The sequence below is a fragment of the Juglans microcarpa x Juglans regia genome, chromosome 2D (assembly GCF_004785595.1).
Source record: "Juglans microcarpa x Juglans regia isolate MS1-56 chromosome 2D, Jm3101_v1.0, whole genome shotgun sequence".
Lineage (NCBI taxonomy): Eukaryota > Viridiplantae > Streptophyta > Magnoliopsida > Fagales > Juglandaceae > Juglans > Juglans microcarpa x Juglans regia.
The window spans coordinates 15,064,884-15,080,265 of record NC_054596.1 but is presented as its reverse complement, the minus strand read 5'-3'; the positions used below and the strand labels follow the sequence as shown (position 1 = coordinate 15,080,265).

Sequence of the window (15,382 nt, the reverse complement as noted above, 5' to 3'; positions counted from 1 at the left end):
AATCCATAATTATATTTAGCATTATTTTTTCTTTTAAGATGAACTTGATCCATGACCTCATCCTGACGACTCACCAAATTTTTTAATTTTATTTCAATAATAGTTCTACTTATCATCCTCACACACCACACTTATTTTAATTTTTTTTTCATTTTTCCTATAACATCTAGAAAGCTTTTTATAAAAAAATTTTAAGTACAATTAACATTTCTCTTAAAACAAAGGACAGACTAGTCTTTACAATTTGGAATTTTCAGCGAAAGGAACCCACGTTTGGGCTACTTGCTTGAACGCCAATACCCCAATGTTTTCCTCCTCGTCCACCTGCCTTGGTTGCTGACTGATTCAGGGTTAAAAAATGGTCTCATTTTTCTTAACAGACCACACAACTATTACTAATTTTTACAAGCATGAACACTTTTACCACACAGCAAAAGCACATAGTGCAGTTACACAATGAGCATTTTTAATGCTGCCCATTCATATTCCAGAGGGTGTTCCTGGATGGATCCATTTATATCTCAACCAAGGACAAAAAAAAAAAAAAAGGAAAAACAGATAGCATCCTGTCTATTTCATGCAGGAACTCGAAGAAGTCGAAAGTGATCACCAAATACAATTATCATATGCATTCAATCTCTAAAATCTCAAACCGTAGTAACATCAATGTTTGTGCATTTTTCTGAGCCACAACCATTTATTGGTACCAGTCCATGCTTAATTATGTGGTTCAAAATGAACATTTCACAGCTAACATTACACTGATCTAATTCTCCGAGTGTCACAATCGAATTTCGTGACAGTTGATGCAAAAAGAGGAACATAATGAACAATCCACCAACCCTCATAAAGGTACTCCTAGTCCAACCACATACTTACTTCTCAGGCATTTATTTAGATCATATCCAACTACCCAATGTCTTATTATTCGATCATATCTATTGTCACTCATGACATGTCTCCACTCTCCAGCCAGAGAATCCCCATGAAGAAGTCACTTCAAGAGAGTCCACCAAGAAGCCCTGGAAGTGATTCCGATGGCAATGACCAAGTTCATGACCAAAGCATCGTGATCCCTGGCAAACTCGCCGCCATGGATGATAGCTTTGAAAAGAAAGAACACTCATGGTAATAGAAAAGCTAGTTTACAATTGGCAATAAACACCATTTTCCCATTAGACATCCACAGCATGTTGTTTCTACAGAAATGCTAAGCTAATATGAGTTCTCTGGCATAGTATTTGGTTTTTACACATTTTCCCTCCAATCCTTTTTGTTTTCAGCTGCTTCTCATCTCTGCGTCTAATGTTATCTTCCTTGCAGGATTATCACTTCTCTAACGCCAACAGATTTATCAATTCAAGTTCAAGGAATCACCTTTAATGTTCACAAGGTAACTACCAACAACACAGAAGATACAACTCAATTTTCAAAATTCACAAAAACTCTCAGAAACTTTTTTCCAACAAGCTAAACGAAAGCTACAATCCATACCTTTCAAAAACAAAAATATATTAAGCATAAATACATGCCATCCTCACGCACGTTGGGATACCAATTTCACTCAGTCTAATTTGTTAATTAGAGGAATTGAATACCTTAACTGTGATATGAATGTATAAAAGTAGCACAATTACTTTTGTTGTTAGATAGATTTCATGGAAAATTAATGCTAAATATTTTTTTTTTCACAATTTTAAGGCGAAATTAATGCTATTTTTTTTTTTTTTTTTCACAATACCATACTTTTCCCTCAATGCTAGTTTTTCTTTGTCGGGGTTTGGATACGACTTTTTCATATCAATCGAGATGCCTAGAGGGAAGATATAAATAGCCAGAAGTATAAACTAATCTATTTCTTCCGAAACAGTATCCCTTGGTGTCAAAATGTGGCTACATACACCGATTAGAACTTCAGCCTTCGATCTCAAATATGGGGTATGACCTCAAGCTTGAAAACTTCCCAGGAGGATCAGAAACATTTGCAGTTGTTCTAAGATTCTGTTATGGTCTCCCAGTAGACTTTAATTCTACTAACATAGCCCCACTAAGGTGCGCATCAGAATTTTTAGAGATGACCGAAGAATTTGAAGATGGAAATCTCATTGCCAAGACAGAGGCTTTCCTCACATTTGTAGTACTTTCCTCATGGAAAGACACCATTACTGTTATAAAATCCTGTGAAACTTTATCTCCATGGGCTGAAAATCTCCAAATCGTGAGAAGATGCTGTGACTCAATAGCTTGGAAGGCTTCTAGAGAAATCTCAACATCCGGAGATGCAGTTAACGAAGAAGGCTGGTGGTTTGATTATGTGGCTACCCTTGGAATTGACCATTTCATTAGAATTATAGCTGCAATAAAGGCAAGAGGAACAAAACCAGAGATCATAGGTAAATGTATCATGCACTATGCAGATGGATGGTTTCCAGGTATGGACATCGAGTTAGGAGGACTAAGAGGTATTGGGTATGGAAAGAATGAGCTGCAGTTCAGTGTTTATGGTGGGAACGAGGAAGGGGGCATTGGACACAGCAAAGAGCAAAAAACAATTATTGAAAGCCTAATAAGTATACTTCCTCCTCAGCAAGAAGCTGTTTCATGTAAGTTCCTGTTCAAGATGTTAAGGTTGGCAATGGTATGTTCTGCAACACCAGCTCTGATTTCAGAGCTTGAGAAGAGAGTTGGGATGATGTTGGAAGATGCCAATGTCAATGATCTTCTGATTCCTAATTATAGAAATGCCAAACTGGTGAAGTGAGTATATTTACTTCCTCTCTCTTGTTTTGAATATTTTATTTTATTTTTTTATAATTAATAAGAGATTTTATTACCAAGAATAGGCATAGCTCAAGTACACAGGAAGTATACAAGAGAAAATACCCGTATACACTCAAGAAATTGAAAAAGACTAAAGCAAATCAAAAAAATTGTCTCCATTCGATACAAGAGCCTTAGCCCACAAACTCAAAAGTATTAAAGAAAAACTCGCCCACAAACTCAAAAGTATTAAAGAAAAACTCCCCAAGTTCTCCCATTGTGTTCTCTCTCTTCAAAACACATCCTGTTCCTCTCCAACCATAAGCACCACATCAAACACAAGGGGATCACCTTCCAAATGGTAGCAACACGTTGTTTTCCCTCAAAACCTTTCCAACAAGCAAGAAAATCTACAACTTGCTTAGGCATCTCCCAAGCAATTCCCATCCTACCAAAAATCTCATTCCACAAAATCTTGGCCACCTCACAATGAAGAAAAAAATGGTTAACAGATTCACCATCTTTTTTACACATAAAGCACCAATCTACTACACAAAGTCCACACTTTCTCAAGTTATTCATGGTCAGAATTTTTCCAAGAGACACCAACCAACAGAAAAATGCCACCTTACTAGGCACCTTAACTTTCCAAGTGCATTTCCAAGGGTAATGAAAAACACAAAGGCAGGTTATTAGCACCTTATAAAAGGAACTAACCGAAAATCTGGAATTTCCTGCATGAACCCACAGCAAGCCATCCTCCCTTCCCTGAACAATCTTTAAATCATATAATCTTCCAAAAAAATCTGAGACAACATTCACTTACCAATCATGCACATCTCTCACAAATTCAACATTCCATTGAGGATTATTATTCAAGAAAGAAAGGGAATCAGGCACTGCAACATCTTGGTCCCTAGCAATCCTGGAAAGGGAATGAAAAACATTCTTGAGGGCTGAATCCCCACACCAAATATCATGCCAAAAATGTATCCTTGTTCTATCGCCCACCTTAAATTTAATATGATTGACAAACTCCCCCCAACCCATCCTAATGGAATTCCACAAACCCACCCAATACACTCTTCTTACTTCATTAGAGCACCAACTCCCCCACATTCTCCCATATTTAACATCAACTACATTTTTCCATAATTCATCCCTCTCACAATGATATCTCCATAACCATTTCCCAAGAAGAGCTTTGTTAACGAGCCTCAAATTACGCACCCCCAAACCTCAACACGAAATTTGTAGACACACCCTATTCCAAACTTACCAAGTGAAACTTTCTTTCCTCCCCTTTACCTCCCCTTTCCGCCCCTACCGGCATAGAGAAAAGAGAAAGGAAATAAGTGGGAAGATTACACAACACACTCTTTATCAAAGTAATTCATCCCCCTTTAGAAAAGTAAAACTTTTTCCAACCAGCCAACCTTCTCTCAATCTTCTCGATCACCCCATCCCATATCAAAACAGATTTGTAAGGAGCACCCAAAGAAGACCAAGATACTTCAAAGGCAACGAAGATATTTTACACTCCAAAATGCTAGCCAAATCTGAAATATTGGACACGGAGCCCACTGAAACAATTTCAGACTTGGTTAAATTAATTTTGAGATCCGAAACTGCTTCAAAACACAACAACAAGGCTCTCAACGAATGAAGATGTTCTTGATTGGTTTCACTAAAAATTAAAGTGTCGTCAGCAAAAAGAAGATGTAATACTTTTAAGCTATTCTTTTTTTTACAAGTAACGGTAGTATAAATAAGTATAGGCAAAGCCCAGGTATACAAGGTGGTATTCAAGAGGTAAAACCTATCTAGTTGCTAGAAAAGAAAGAAGAAAATCATGTACATTTAGGCCATTAAAATCTACAGCAATAGCCCAAAGAAGTAAGGTACGGAAAAATAAAATTCTAAGATCCTCTATTGTCCGCTCCTTATCTTCAAATGTCCACTCATTACGCTCCCGCCAAATACACCACATAATACAAATAGGAACCATTTTTCACACAGCTTTGATTTGTGGAGTACCACTCGACAATACCCAGCTAGCCAATAACTCTACCACTATAGCAGGCATCACCCAATTTAACCCTAATCGAATGAACACATCGATTCTACTGCCGTTTCAATCATTCTACTCAAAGTATCCATGACTAGAATAAAAAGAAAAGGGGATAACGGATCTCCTTGTCTCAAGCCACGTGAACTATTAAAAACGCAACCGGGGTGCCATTCACCAAAATGGAGAATCTCAGAGTCGAAATGCAATGCTTGATCCACATACACAACTTCTTTCCAAAACCATATCTCCCAAGTAAGAACAAAAAAAAATCCCGACTAACATGATCGTATGCCTTTTCCATGTCCAATTTGATCAAAATTCCAGATTCATCCAATCTAACTCTACTATCCAAACATTCATAGCAATTAAGACTGAGTCAAGAATTTGTCTCCCCCTCACAAAGGCATTTTGAGATTTCGAAATAATTTGATCCAACACCATACTCATACGATTAGCTAGCACCTTGGAAATAATCTTGTACACCCCATTTGTTTTGAATAATTTGGCATTACAGTCTTGGAAAAATGGTACTTTCATCCTATCACAGAATGACATATCATCAAAAATTAGGACTCCTATAAGTAATTTTAATGACAAGGCATCGAATGATAGAATGAGGGTACCACATCAAATATACTCCAGGACTACCTAATAATTTTCCTCCAAGTTTTGTTTTTTTTTATAAGTGTTTTTCCTCTAAGTTAACAATACTTCCTTGTTAATTTTCTATATGGACTTGACTTATATATTTTCTCTCCGTACACTTTCTTTTTTCTCATTTTTGGCTGGTGATGCTGTTCATGGGAGGTTGAGTGAGTGATTCATTGCAAGTTTGAGTTGCATTCAAGTATGCCGAATGTTGTTGCTATTGATCGTAAGATATTTGAGGTTGCTAGAGATGGGCGATGGGTGACTATCACAGAAAGGGGGTAGTAGTTGGTGAGAAGTCTTCATCTGGAGTTAGCCATGGCACAGTGGTTCACCAAAGCCTTGGAAGACTGCGTGAAGGTGGGAAGGAAGGAGTTTTACTCAGCTCACAGAGATGGGGACAGGGGCCTCATAGCCCAAAGGTGCATTAACTCTCAAGGGGCATTCATGTCGTTGGTGGAGTTCAAACTGGGGGGGAGGAGAAACAGTATCCTCATTCCTGAAGGGAGGGATGGGAGGGGGTGGCGGAAATTGGTGGAGGTGTTGGAGGAGATCAGCTTCGCAGTTGGCCCTACGGTGGTTAAGACATCGGAAGTTCATCCCTCGACATCGTATCTGGCTGCTGTAAAAAAATCTTCAAGGGCTTTGGACCCATCCCATCAAATTGTCAGATGGAGAGGTAAGGCGCCGCTGCAGTCTGAAGAAGGAGTGGCCTCAGTTGAGGTCGTGGGTCAGAGTTTGGAGGGGGCTGATAGAGATATTGTCGGTCTTAATAAGGAAAGCCTTCTGCAGGTCGTGATGGAGATGTAGAAACAAATAGAAGATTTGAAGGCAAAATTAATTGGCATCAAATGGTGCGTTGAAAGAGAGGCAGAGGTGGGAGTGGGCGTGGGCTTGGGGAAAAGGGTTATGGAAGGGCCTCTGGGCCAGCAGAATGGGCCCATAACTAATAGGCAGGCCTTAGGGCCTTGGTCTCAACCGAAACAGAGGAGGCCTGTTTGGAGGAGACGTGTGTCGTCTTCCTCAGGCCCGTCGACGAGTGGGCCTCAGCCACCATCGTCGGCGAAGAGCCAGGTGGCTCCGACGAAGGCAGCGACCCCTCCGACGGTTGCTGGTAAGCCAGAAAACGCCGATAGAGAGGATGGAGGTCTCGGGGAAGTGTGCGATAGGTCATTCCGAGGAAGCGACGGCCGCAGAAACGCCAGTGATGACTTCGCCGGTAGCAGAGGCTCAAAACTGTATGGTCTCTTCCTCTAAAGTGACGCTTGCGATGGGGGGGACTATAGTGAGGCAGAATCTGCCAATAGTGGAAGAGGAGGAGACTCCTCCACTGCGCGGTGCGGCGGTGGCTTCAGCCACCCAGAAGGTGCCGATTTGCATGGTGGGAGAGTCTCCTCCCCAAATGGAGGCCCATGGCCATCCCGAGGATCATCTAGACAATATAGTCGCGCGAAGTCTCAGTTTTGAAGCTCATCCAAGTACTGAGGGGGCAGGGGTGGAGGTGATTGATGATGGGCTTTCTCAAAGTGAGGTAATGATGGTCCCTGAGACTCAATCTTCCATTAGTAATGTTGTGGTTGCATGGGAGGGTAGGAATTTATTTGGGGAGGAAGAAAGGGCGATTCCTAAGCTGCAATGGGTTTCCAGCGAGGGGGAACCGATACCGTTAAACAATGTGCTACCAGATAAGCCGAATGTTTCGGATTGGGTGTTTCAAAAGGTGAAGGATTTGCATCGCTAGATAGGCATGGAATGTGGGGGCTATGAAGAGCAGTTTATGGCTCTACTTACTGCAATTGAAGCGATCCATACACAGTCTAAGAAAACAGGGTCGAAGAAACAGAGGGAGCTCAAACGACTAACTTGGTCATTGAACTATGACAGAAGCTCAAGTCATGAAAGATCCAAAGGGAAGGGGCATGCTTATATTTTATGAAGCCGAAAATTGTGTCTTGGAACGTCCGTGGGTTGAATGAGGTGAATAAGCGGCTTCGCATAAAATACTTGTTGCAAGAATGGAGGGTGGATATAGTTTGTTTACAAGAAACTAAATTGAAAAGTGTTTCTCGAAGTCTAATACGTAGCATTTGGAGTTGCACTTATGCGGATTAGGTTTATTTAGCCTCGAATGGGGCTTCGGGTGGAATCATAGTGATGTGGGATAAAAGAGTTGTGGAGAAAATTGAGGAATTTGTGGAGGAGTATACAGTGGCATGCTCTTTTAAGAGCGTGGCAGATAACTTTGTGTGGGCTTTTGCAGGTTTATACGGTCCAAATGTAGACAATGACAAACGCTTCTTATGGGAGGAACTTGATGGACTACATAGCTGGTGGGAGCTTCCTTGGTGTATAGGAGGTGATTTTAACGTAATCAGATTTCCTAGTGAATGATCGGGAGAGAGTAGGCTACGACCAGCAATGACAGAGTTCTCAGACTGTATCTTTGATTTGAACTTGCTGGATATTTCTCTGCTAGGGGGCTCCTTCACTTGGTCAAATAATCAAACATGGTCACAGCTAGATAGATTCCTAATTTCACCGGAATGGGAGGTGCACTATTCGGAAATGTGCCAAAAGAGGCTGCCACATCTTTGCTTGGACCATTTTCCTATTATGTTGGATTGTGGTGGCATTCGAAGCGGACGTCGATACTTTAAATTTGAAAACATGTAGTTGAAAAGTGAAGGCTTTGTGGATAAGGTTAGGCAATGGTGGTCTTCTTATCAGTTCCATGGTAATCCCTCATACATCCTAGCTTGTAAGCTAAAAGCTTTGAAAAATGACCTTAAACTTTGGAATTCACAATCCTTTGGAGATATTGGGGAGCCAAAAAAATCCATGGTGGAGGAATTACAACAGTTTGAGCAATTATTGGAGGCTAGAGCCCTTATACCGGATGAGATATTGCGCAAGTCAAAAGTGGTCGCAGAATTAGAAAAAATACTATCACTAGAGGAAATTTCTTGGCGTCAGAAGTCGAGAGCTTTGTGGCTGAAGGAAGGAGACCGGAGTACTAAGTTCTTTCATAGAGTAGCTAACTCTCATAGAAGAACTAATACCATTGATATGCTAAACATTAATGGTATGGAATGTAAGGAGGCCCCTGTGATTCGTGACCATGTGGTGGACTTCTATGATCAACTGTTAACAGAGCGTGTGGGATGGAGGCCAAAACTGGATGGTCTTGTTTTTTACACTATTACGCCTCAGGAAGCCTCTTGGTTGGAAAGGCCTTTTGAGGAGAAGGAAGTGTATGATGTAGTCAAATGTATGAGTAAAGACAAAGCTCCTAGTCCAGATGGTTTCTCGATGGGTTTCTTCCAATCTTGCTGGGAGGTGGTGAAAGTGGACATTATGAATGTGTTTCAGGAAGTATTCTTGGTTGGAAATTTTGAGAAAAGCCTTAATGCTACTTTTATAGCGTTGATTCCAAAGAAGACGGGAGCGGTGGAGGTAAAGGATTTTCGACCCATTAGCCTTGTGAATGGGGTGTATAAAATTATATCCCAGGTCCTTGCTAACAGACTGGGGGCGGTTTTGAGCAAGATTATTTCGAAACCACAAAATGCATTTGTTAAGGGGCGGCAAATTTTAGATTCAGTCCTTATAGCGAATGAGGGCCTAGATAGCAGATTAAAGACTGGCTCCACAGGTATTATTTGTAAGTTAGATATGGAAAAGGCATATGACCATGTCAATTGGGACTTCCTCCTGTATTTGTTGGGGAGGTGTGGCTTCGGGCCTAGGTGGCGTAATTGGATTAGTTGGTGCATATCCACAGCCAGATACTCAGTATTGATTAATGGCTGCCCTACCGGCTTCTTCCGTAGCTCTCGAGGTCTAAGGCAAGGAGATCATTTGTCCCCACTTCTCTTTGTTATTATTATGGAGGCCTTGAGTAGGATGACATCGGCGGCGGTGATGCACGGGTTTGTGACCGGATTTACGATTGGTGATCCCAGTAGGGGTATTATTACTTTGTTTCATTTACTTTTTGCAGATGATACACTCATATTCTGTGCGGCAGATCAAAACCAGTTGAGGGCTTTGAAGGCTTTGTTACTATGCTTTGAAGCAGCGTTAGGCTTAAAGGTGAACTTTGACAAGTCAGAGGTAGTGCCAGTGGGGAACGTGAGTAATAATAGGCAGCTAGTTAGTATTCTAGGGTGCAAGGTAGCCTCTCTTCTGATTACCTATCTAGGATTGCCGTTGGGGGCTGCAGCAAGGGCCTCATCCATATGAGATTCAGTCATAGAGAAGATAGGACGGAAATTGGCAGGGTGGAAAATATTGTACTTGTCGAAAGGTGGCCGTTTGACTCTTTATCAAGAGTACCCTTTCTAACCTACCTACATACTTTTTATCTTTGTTTCAGTTGCCTGCCAAGGTAGCGGCTCAGATTGATAAATTGTACCGTGATTTCTTATGGGGTGGGCTAGGGGATGAATTCAAATTTCACCTGGTCAGCTGGGATAAGGTGTGTACACCAATCTTGTCTGGTGGTATGGATATCAAAAACCTGAGAATTTTCAATCGGGCCCTGCTTGGGAAGTGGTTATGGAGGTATAATAACGAGACAAAAGCCTTATGGAAGCTGGTGATTGACTGTAAATATGGAAGCATGTGGGGGGATGGTGTACTGAAGAGGTGTACGGGCCTAGAGGTGTGGGAGTTTGGAAACACATTAGGAAGGGGTGGGGGGATTTTAGTAGCCTTTCTAAATTGGTGTTGGGGAGGGGTTCTCACATTAAGTTTTGGAAGGACATATGGTGTGGGAATGAGGCCCTAAAGGATACATTTCCAGCTATTTTTCAATTGGCATGCAACCATGAAGCTTCAACAGAGGACCTTATGCTTCTAACAGGAGACCAAGTTCAGTGGAACGTCACATTTAGTAGAGCGGCGCAAGACTGGGAAGTGGACACCTTTGAGGCGTTTTTCAGCTTACTTTATTCCATGAAGCCGAATGGACAGCAACTCGATAGGCTGTGGTGGACGCCTACGGGTGAGGGCATTTTCTCAGTTCGATCATTTTATAAGTCCCTTTCCCAAGTTGCCAACACCCCGTTCCCATGGAGGAGAATCTGGAGAAATAAGGCGCCTCTGAAAGCGATCTTCTTTACTTGGACAGCAGCGTTAGGGAAGATTTTGACTACCGACAATTTGAGGAAGCGTAGTCATTCTAGACTGGTGTTGCATGTGCAAGAGAGCTGGCGAGACAGTGGATCACCTTTTGCTACACTGTGAGACTACTAGAGCCTTGTGGGTTGAAGTATTTAGTCAGATAGAGTTAGCCGTTGTTATGCCTGCAACGGTGGTAGATCTATTGGCCAGCTGGACACTTTCGAGAGGAGCTCAACAAATCAAGGCGGTGTGGAATATGATCCCGATCTGTATTATGTGGTGTATATGGCAAGAGCGCAATGATCGGACTTTCGAAAACAAAGAGCGGTCTTCAGAGGAACTTAGAACGTTTTTTTTCCGTACTTTATTTCTATGGGCCATTGCTTTAGATTTTAATGGCCTGACTTTTCATGACTTTCTAGTTTCTCTTACTTCGACCTAAATAGGTCTTATCTCTTGTATACCATCTTGTGTACTTGAGTTTTGCCTATCTTTATTAATATATCTTTGATTACTTATCAAAAAAAATTTTTCCATATGGTTGGTGCAGTTCACCAGAACAATGCGAAATGCATGATACAGATGTTGTGCAAAGGATAGTGGAATATTTTTTGATGCATGAACAGCAGCAGCAGCATCAGAAGTCTGGGAAATGTAATATTAGTAAGCTCCTAGACAATTACCTAGCAGAGATTGCAAGAGACCAAAATCTCTCCATCACTAAGTTTCAAGTTTTAGCTGAAGCATTGCCAGAAAATGCTCGAACATGCGACGATGGACTCTACAGAGCCATTGACACCTATCTCAAGGTTACCTGTTAACTTTTTCTCATCCTCCTTCTCTTATATCTTCTTCCTTTTGGGGGAGGAGGTTAAAGCATTTTTTTTTCTTTTGGAACTCTATAATATAATATACATTTCAGACTCATCCTTTACTATTTGAGCATGACCGGAGAAGACTGTGCAAAATAATGAACTGTGAGAAATTGTCTCTTGACGCATGCATGCATGCCGCACAAAATGACCGATTGCCTCTACGAACTGTTGTCCAGGTATAGTTTTTATGAATTCTAGATCTTTACTTGCATAACACTCATGTATTTCATTAATTCATTATAGTTAATCTCTTTTATATCCCACAAAATATTGATTAATTGGTTTTGAAATAAGCTATTTCGTCAATTGACAAAAGGAGCAGACTAGATACCAAGAACTAGCGTTAGATAAAAAATGATCATCAGGCCAAATATCATCACTCCTACAAAGTAATGCCAACAATCCTTTAGAGATACGTAGTATAGAAGACACCTCTGATAAATGGCATAATTACAAAAATCTAAGATGAATTTCAATACCTCATAAAAAGGTGATCATTACGGTTCTCTAGTTCTGCTATACAACAATCTATAGCTGTTACAAGAATGCATGCCAAAAGCAAAGCACCCTGCAGACATATCAGATATAAAAGATGCAATCCAAAAAGAAAAAAGGTCTAGTCATATAGGCACTCAACATATATAAAGCTCATGAGCTCAACGTATCAAACTTAACATGTCTCATATGAGGAAGAAAGATGAGCCATGCAGGTGCTCTTTTCAGAGCAAGTAAAGATGAGGGCAGCAATGGTAGAGAAGGAGCCAGCACCAAGTGGCAATATCACCGAACAGGAGGGAAACCAGTCATCTACAGACACAGAGATCAAGACTCTCAAGGCAGAGCTTGAAATAGTAAAGATGACAATGGCAGAGTTGCAGAGTGACTACTCTGATCTACAACGGGAGTATGAAAAGCGAAGCCACAAGCAAAAGCGTGTATCGGGTTGGAGTTCCAGTTGGAGGAAGATAAAAAATTCCTTCCAAGCAAAAGTGGATGGGGATGAAACTAGAGATGAACAGCTGAGACCCAAAGCCTTCAGACGAAGGCTATCCCTCTCATAAATTGTCTACCATCAAACATCCTGTACCATAGATGCTAAGTCCATCAAAAAGCCTTGTGAGGATTATGCATACTCCAATTCCAGATTCAGTGGGTTTCTTTATCCAAGGCGTAGAGAAAGATGATTATCTGCCTTATATAATGCTAGCCCAGTCGCAAAAAATATAGCAGATGTGCGTAAAATCGGATAGACAATGAAGAAAAGAAGATCGTAATTTTGGTCATATACTATTTCCAGATTTAATGCTTCATTGGTTACATATCAAGCAAAATGTTTGATCTGTTCAAGAGTAAATTTCAAAATTAAGTTCAAATTATGTATTTTTCTGTTTTCTTCATGAGCTTATCTCCTGATAATGCCGTAGAATTTGATAAAACGTTAGGAATTGCAAATGGCTTACACTCTTCAATCTTCAATATCACCCACTTTTAATGTATACTACACAAGCATGCATGTTCCGTTAGCAAAAACTCTGAGAGAAGCACCAATCACGCATGTTTCAACAATTTGGCATCAATATCAAAAGCAAATTTCTCTTTATCAAAATCTCAATGCTCCACGATCCATCTAAAGGCTTTTCTAACTCTTCTTTAGCCTTAAATAAGTTTCTTATTCTAATCTATGAAAGGGTTCGCAAATTAAAAACCATTAAACGACCACCATCACATTGACCATTAACCTCAACAGAACCATAAAAACATACAAAATATAACCTTTCACAACATTCTACCTCGCACTAGCAGCAGACCTCATACTGCTCCACGGAAACTTGGCCACGTCGCCCCGCTGGCCGGTACGACCTCGATTGCCAAATCTCTCACCCGCTTTCTCGGCCCTAGCCTTCTCATCGAGCCAGTGTCTCTTCCCCTCGCCCTCCTCGACGACGCTCGACTTGGACTGCCTGTTCATCTGCCGCTTATCCTCCTCGATTATCCGAATCGGGTACATCTCCGGCGAGATGGAGAGCGGGTTTCTCAGAGTCACGTATGCCTTTTTGTAGTCGGGTTTTGCGATCAACAGGCCGCCACGTTTCTTCTTCTTTCCCTCCATGTTAAGGGTGCGGACCTTCTCGACCTCGAAGCCGTAAAGAGACTCGAGGACGCGCTTGATTTCGATCTTGGAGGCTGAAGGGATGGTCTTGAGGGCGATCTCTTGGATGTTGGTAAAGGTGCTGGGCATTAGCAGCTTGATTGGTAGGTTGGCCATGTGGACCACTCGTCTTCCCAATCTGCTTCCCATGTTTTCTATCTCTCTTCTTCGTTCTACTGTGTATACGGGTTTTCGAGAGGCGGTGGTGATGAGCTGACGATGGGGGTAGAGCAGTGGCAGAGCAAGGAAGAGCTCTATCTTCTACACCGTTTGCTTCGTTTTACCAAAGGACGGAGGGGTTGCATTGGGCCGGGCCTTAGCAACAGTGGATTTACAACCTGTACTAGGGCACTTTTGTAGGATTTTGTTCTTGTAGGCTGCAATCCAACCTGGCTCTCTAAAATTTTAATATATAAAGATAATTCCCAATATTTATTCATAGAAAAATGTTTTAGCAATTCACAGAATAAACTTACAAATTCAACCAAATTATTAATCTTCTGAATTGCCAGCAGCTTCCCTCGCACTATGACGGTGACAATTCAAGATTCCTTCCTTTTAACTTGACACGTGTATTTGTGATATATTGAGGTGGAGTAATGTTGATACAATATATGATTCGTGTTTTTTTTTTTTTTTTAAAAGAGTGAAATTCGTTATTAAAAAAATAATATTTTTATGTTAGTTCTAAATTTATCTACATCTTTTTAAATGCATGTGAGTCTTAGAGCACTGCTAATAGGTTATGTAAAACCTATATTTCTATAAAATTTTAAGAAATTAGTCTAAAAGTGCCATCCAACAGATGATATATTTCATCTGTAATTTCCAGTTTGCTACAATATTACCACTACATTTAGCTTGCACTGTTCAACATCACATATCATTTTAAAATCATTTCTCTCTCATCTATGTACTTTCTTCTCTACTACTGAAATTCACTTTATTTCATTTTAATCCCTTTCAGCCTATCTGTTTATTTTGCACATCTTTCCTTCCTCACAGTTGGGGTCTACTCGCTCGTCTTCCATCAATTACAATTTGTGCTTTTTATTTTCATTCTATAATCTCTTCTTTTTATTGTTTGAATTAATTTATATTTTAGTTTAGCTTATAAATTTGAATTAATTTAAAATAGAACATAATTATATAACATTGTATATGAGGAGATATTGCAAATATCAAAAGAAATTAGGATATCATTAGTAGTTAAAAAAAATATTTGAAATGAATAAAAAATATTAAAAGTATAATATTTAAATGATATGAAGAAAAAATAGATAAGTTGATGTATGGTATATTGTAAAAGTTATTATACACAATAGAAAAGTAGAATTTGATAATGTATTTTAAAGATTAGAAAGAAGAATCTATTGGGAGTGCTCTTACACACTTTAAAATTACAAATACAATTTTTAAGTGCTACAAAGGATGAGTGGGGGAGCCAAAAAGAGATATAATGAAGGCGGTTTCCCTTCGAAAATGAACTGGCAGCAAAGCCGTTGCAAGAAGTGAAGGAACAACGACAAACCCTTTTCTACGATTAGTACCTTCATAATGATTTTCTTGATAAATAAAAAATTTGAGAAGAAGGATCCTCCTCAAGTCATTCCCACAAAAATGTCTACCAATTACATAGATCTGTGTGCCAACTAGTCAAAGCCTCAAAAGAATTGTCCAATAGTGTAATTTTAGAGAAATACTCTAACTACAAAGTGATTACATAAAAATAAATCCACAAACTGATGTAATTTG

The 15,382-nt window shown here is 40.1% G+C and overlaps 2 protein-coding genes across 4 annotated transcripts; one reads left to right on the top strand and one right to left on the bottom strand.

Moving 5' to 3' along the window:
- The first annotated feature begins 831 nt into the window (after window positions 1-831).
- LOC121249957 (BTB/POZ domain-containing protein DOT3) lies at window positions 832-12,972 on the top strand. 2 transcript variants are annotated; one of them, XM_041148842.1, is made up of 7 exons: window positions 832-852; window positions 973-1,128; window positions 1,324-1,393; window positions 1,871-2,757; window positions 11,154-11,412; window positions 11,526-11,654; window positions 12,202-12,344. In XM_041148842.1, the coding sequence occupies exons 2-7, from the start codon at window positions 986-988 to the stop codon at window positions 12,208-12,210; spliced, it is 1,497 nt and encodes a 498-aa protein (XP_041004776.1). In that variant the 5' UTR covers window positions 832-852; window positions 973-985; the 3' UTR covers window positions 12,211-12,344. The 2 variants fall into 2 exon arrangements, with proteins under 2 accessions (XP_041004776.1, XP_041004775.1); XM_041148841.1 differs by having other exon boundaries at window positions 835-852; window positions 12,189-12,972.
- On the bottom strand, window positions 12,001-13,959 carry LOC121249958. Of its 2 annotated transcripts, none has more exons than XM_041148844.1 (2): window positions 13,269-13,959; window positions 12,001-12,046 (listed from the first exon to the last, which is right to left on the bottom strand). In XM_041148844.1, exons 1-2 carry the CDS (start codon window positions 13,775-13,777, stop codon window positions 12,016-12,018), a joined length of 540 nt encoding a protein of 179 aa, XP_041004778.1. In that variant the 5' UTR covers window positions 13,778-13,959; the 3' UTR covers window positions 12,001-12,015. The 2 variants fall into 2 exon arrangements, with proteins under 2 accessions (XP_041004778.1, XP_041004777.1); XM_041148843.1 differs by lacking the exon at window positions 12,001-12,046 and adding an exon at window positions 12,822-13,010.
- Between the last annotated feature and the right edge of the window lie 1,423 nt (window positions 13,960-15,382).

What these genes read in the sequence shown, in the direction of transcription:
- LOC121249957 (XM_041148841.1), top strand. Translation starts at nt 986, where the DNA reads ATGAAGAAGTCACTTCAAGAGAGTCCACCAAGAAGCCCTGGAAGTGAT. An exon ending in GAAAAGAAAGAACACTCATG is followed by an intron (nt 1,129 to 1,323) that starts GTAATAGAAAAG and finishes TCTTCCTTGCAG; the next exon opens with GATTATCACTTCTCTAACGC. An exon ending in CTCTACGAACTGTTGTCCAG is followed by an intron (nt 11,655 to 12,188) that starts GTATAGTTTTTA and finishes TGAGCCATGCAG; the next exon opens with GTGCTCTTTTCAGAGCAAGT.
- LOC121249958 (XM_041148843.1), bottom strand. Translation starts at nt 13,777, where the DNA reads ATGGGAAGCAGATTGGGAAGACGAGTGGTCCACATGGCCAACCTACCA. An exon ending in AGGTCTGCTGCTAGTGCGAG is followed by an intron (nt 13,011 to 13,268) that starts GTAGAATGTTGT and finishes TGCTTCTCTCAG; the next exon opens with AGTTTTTGCTAACGGAACAT.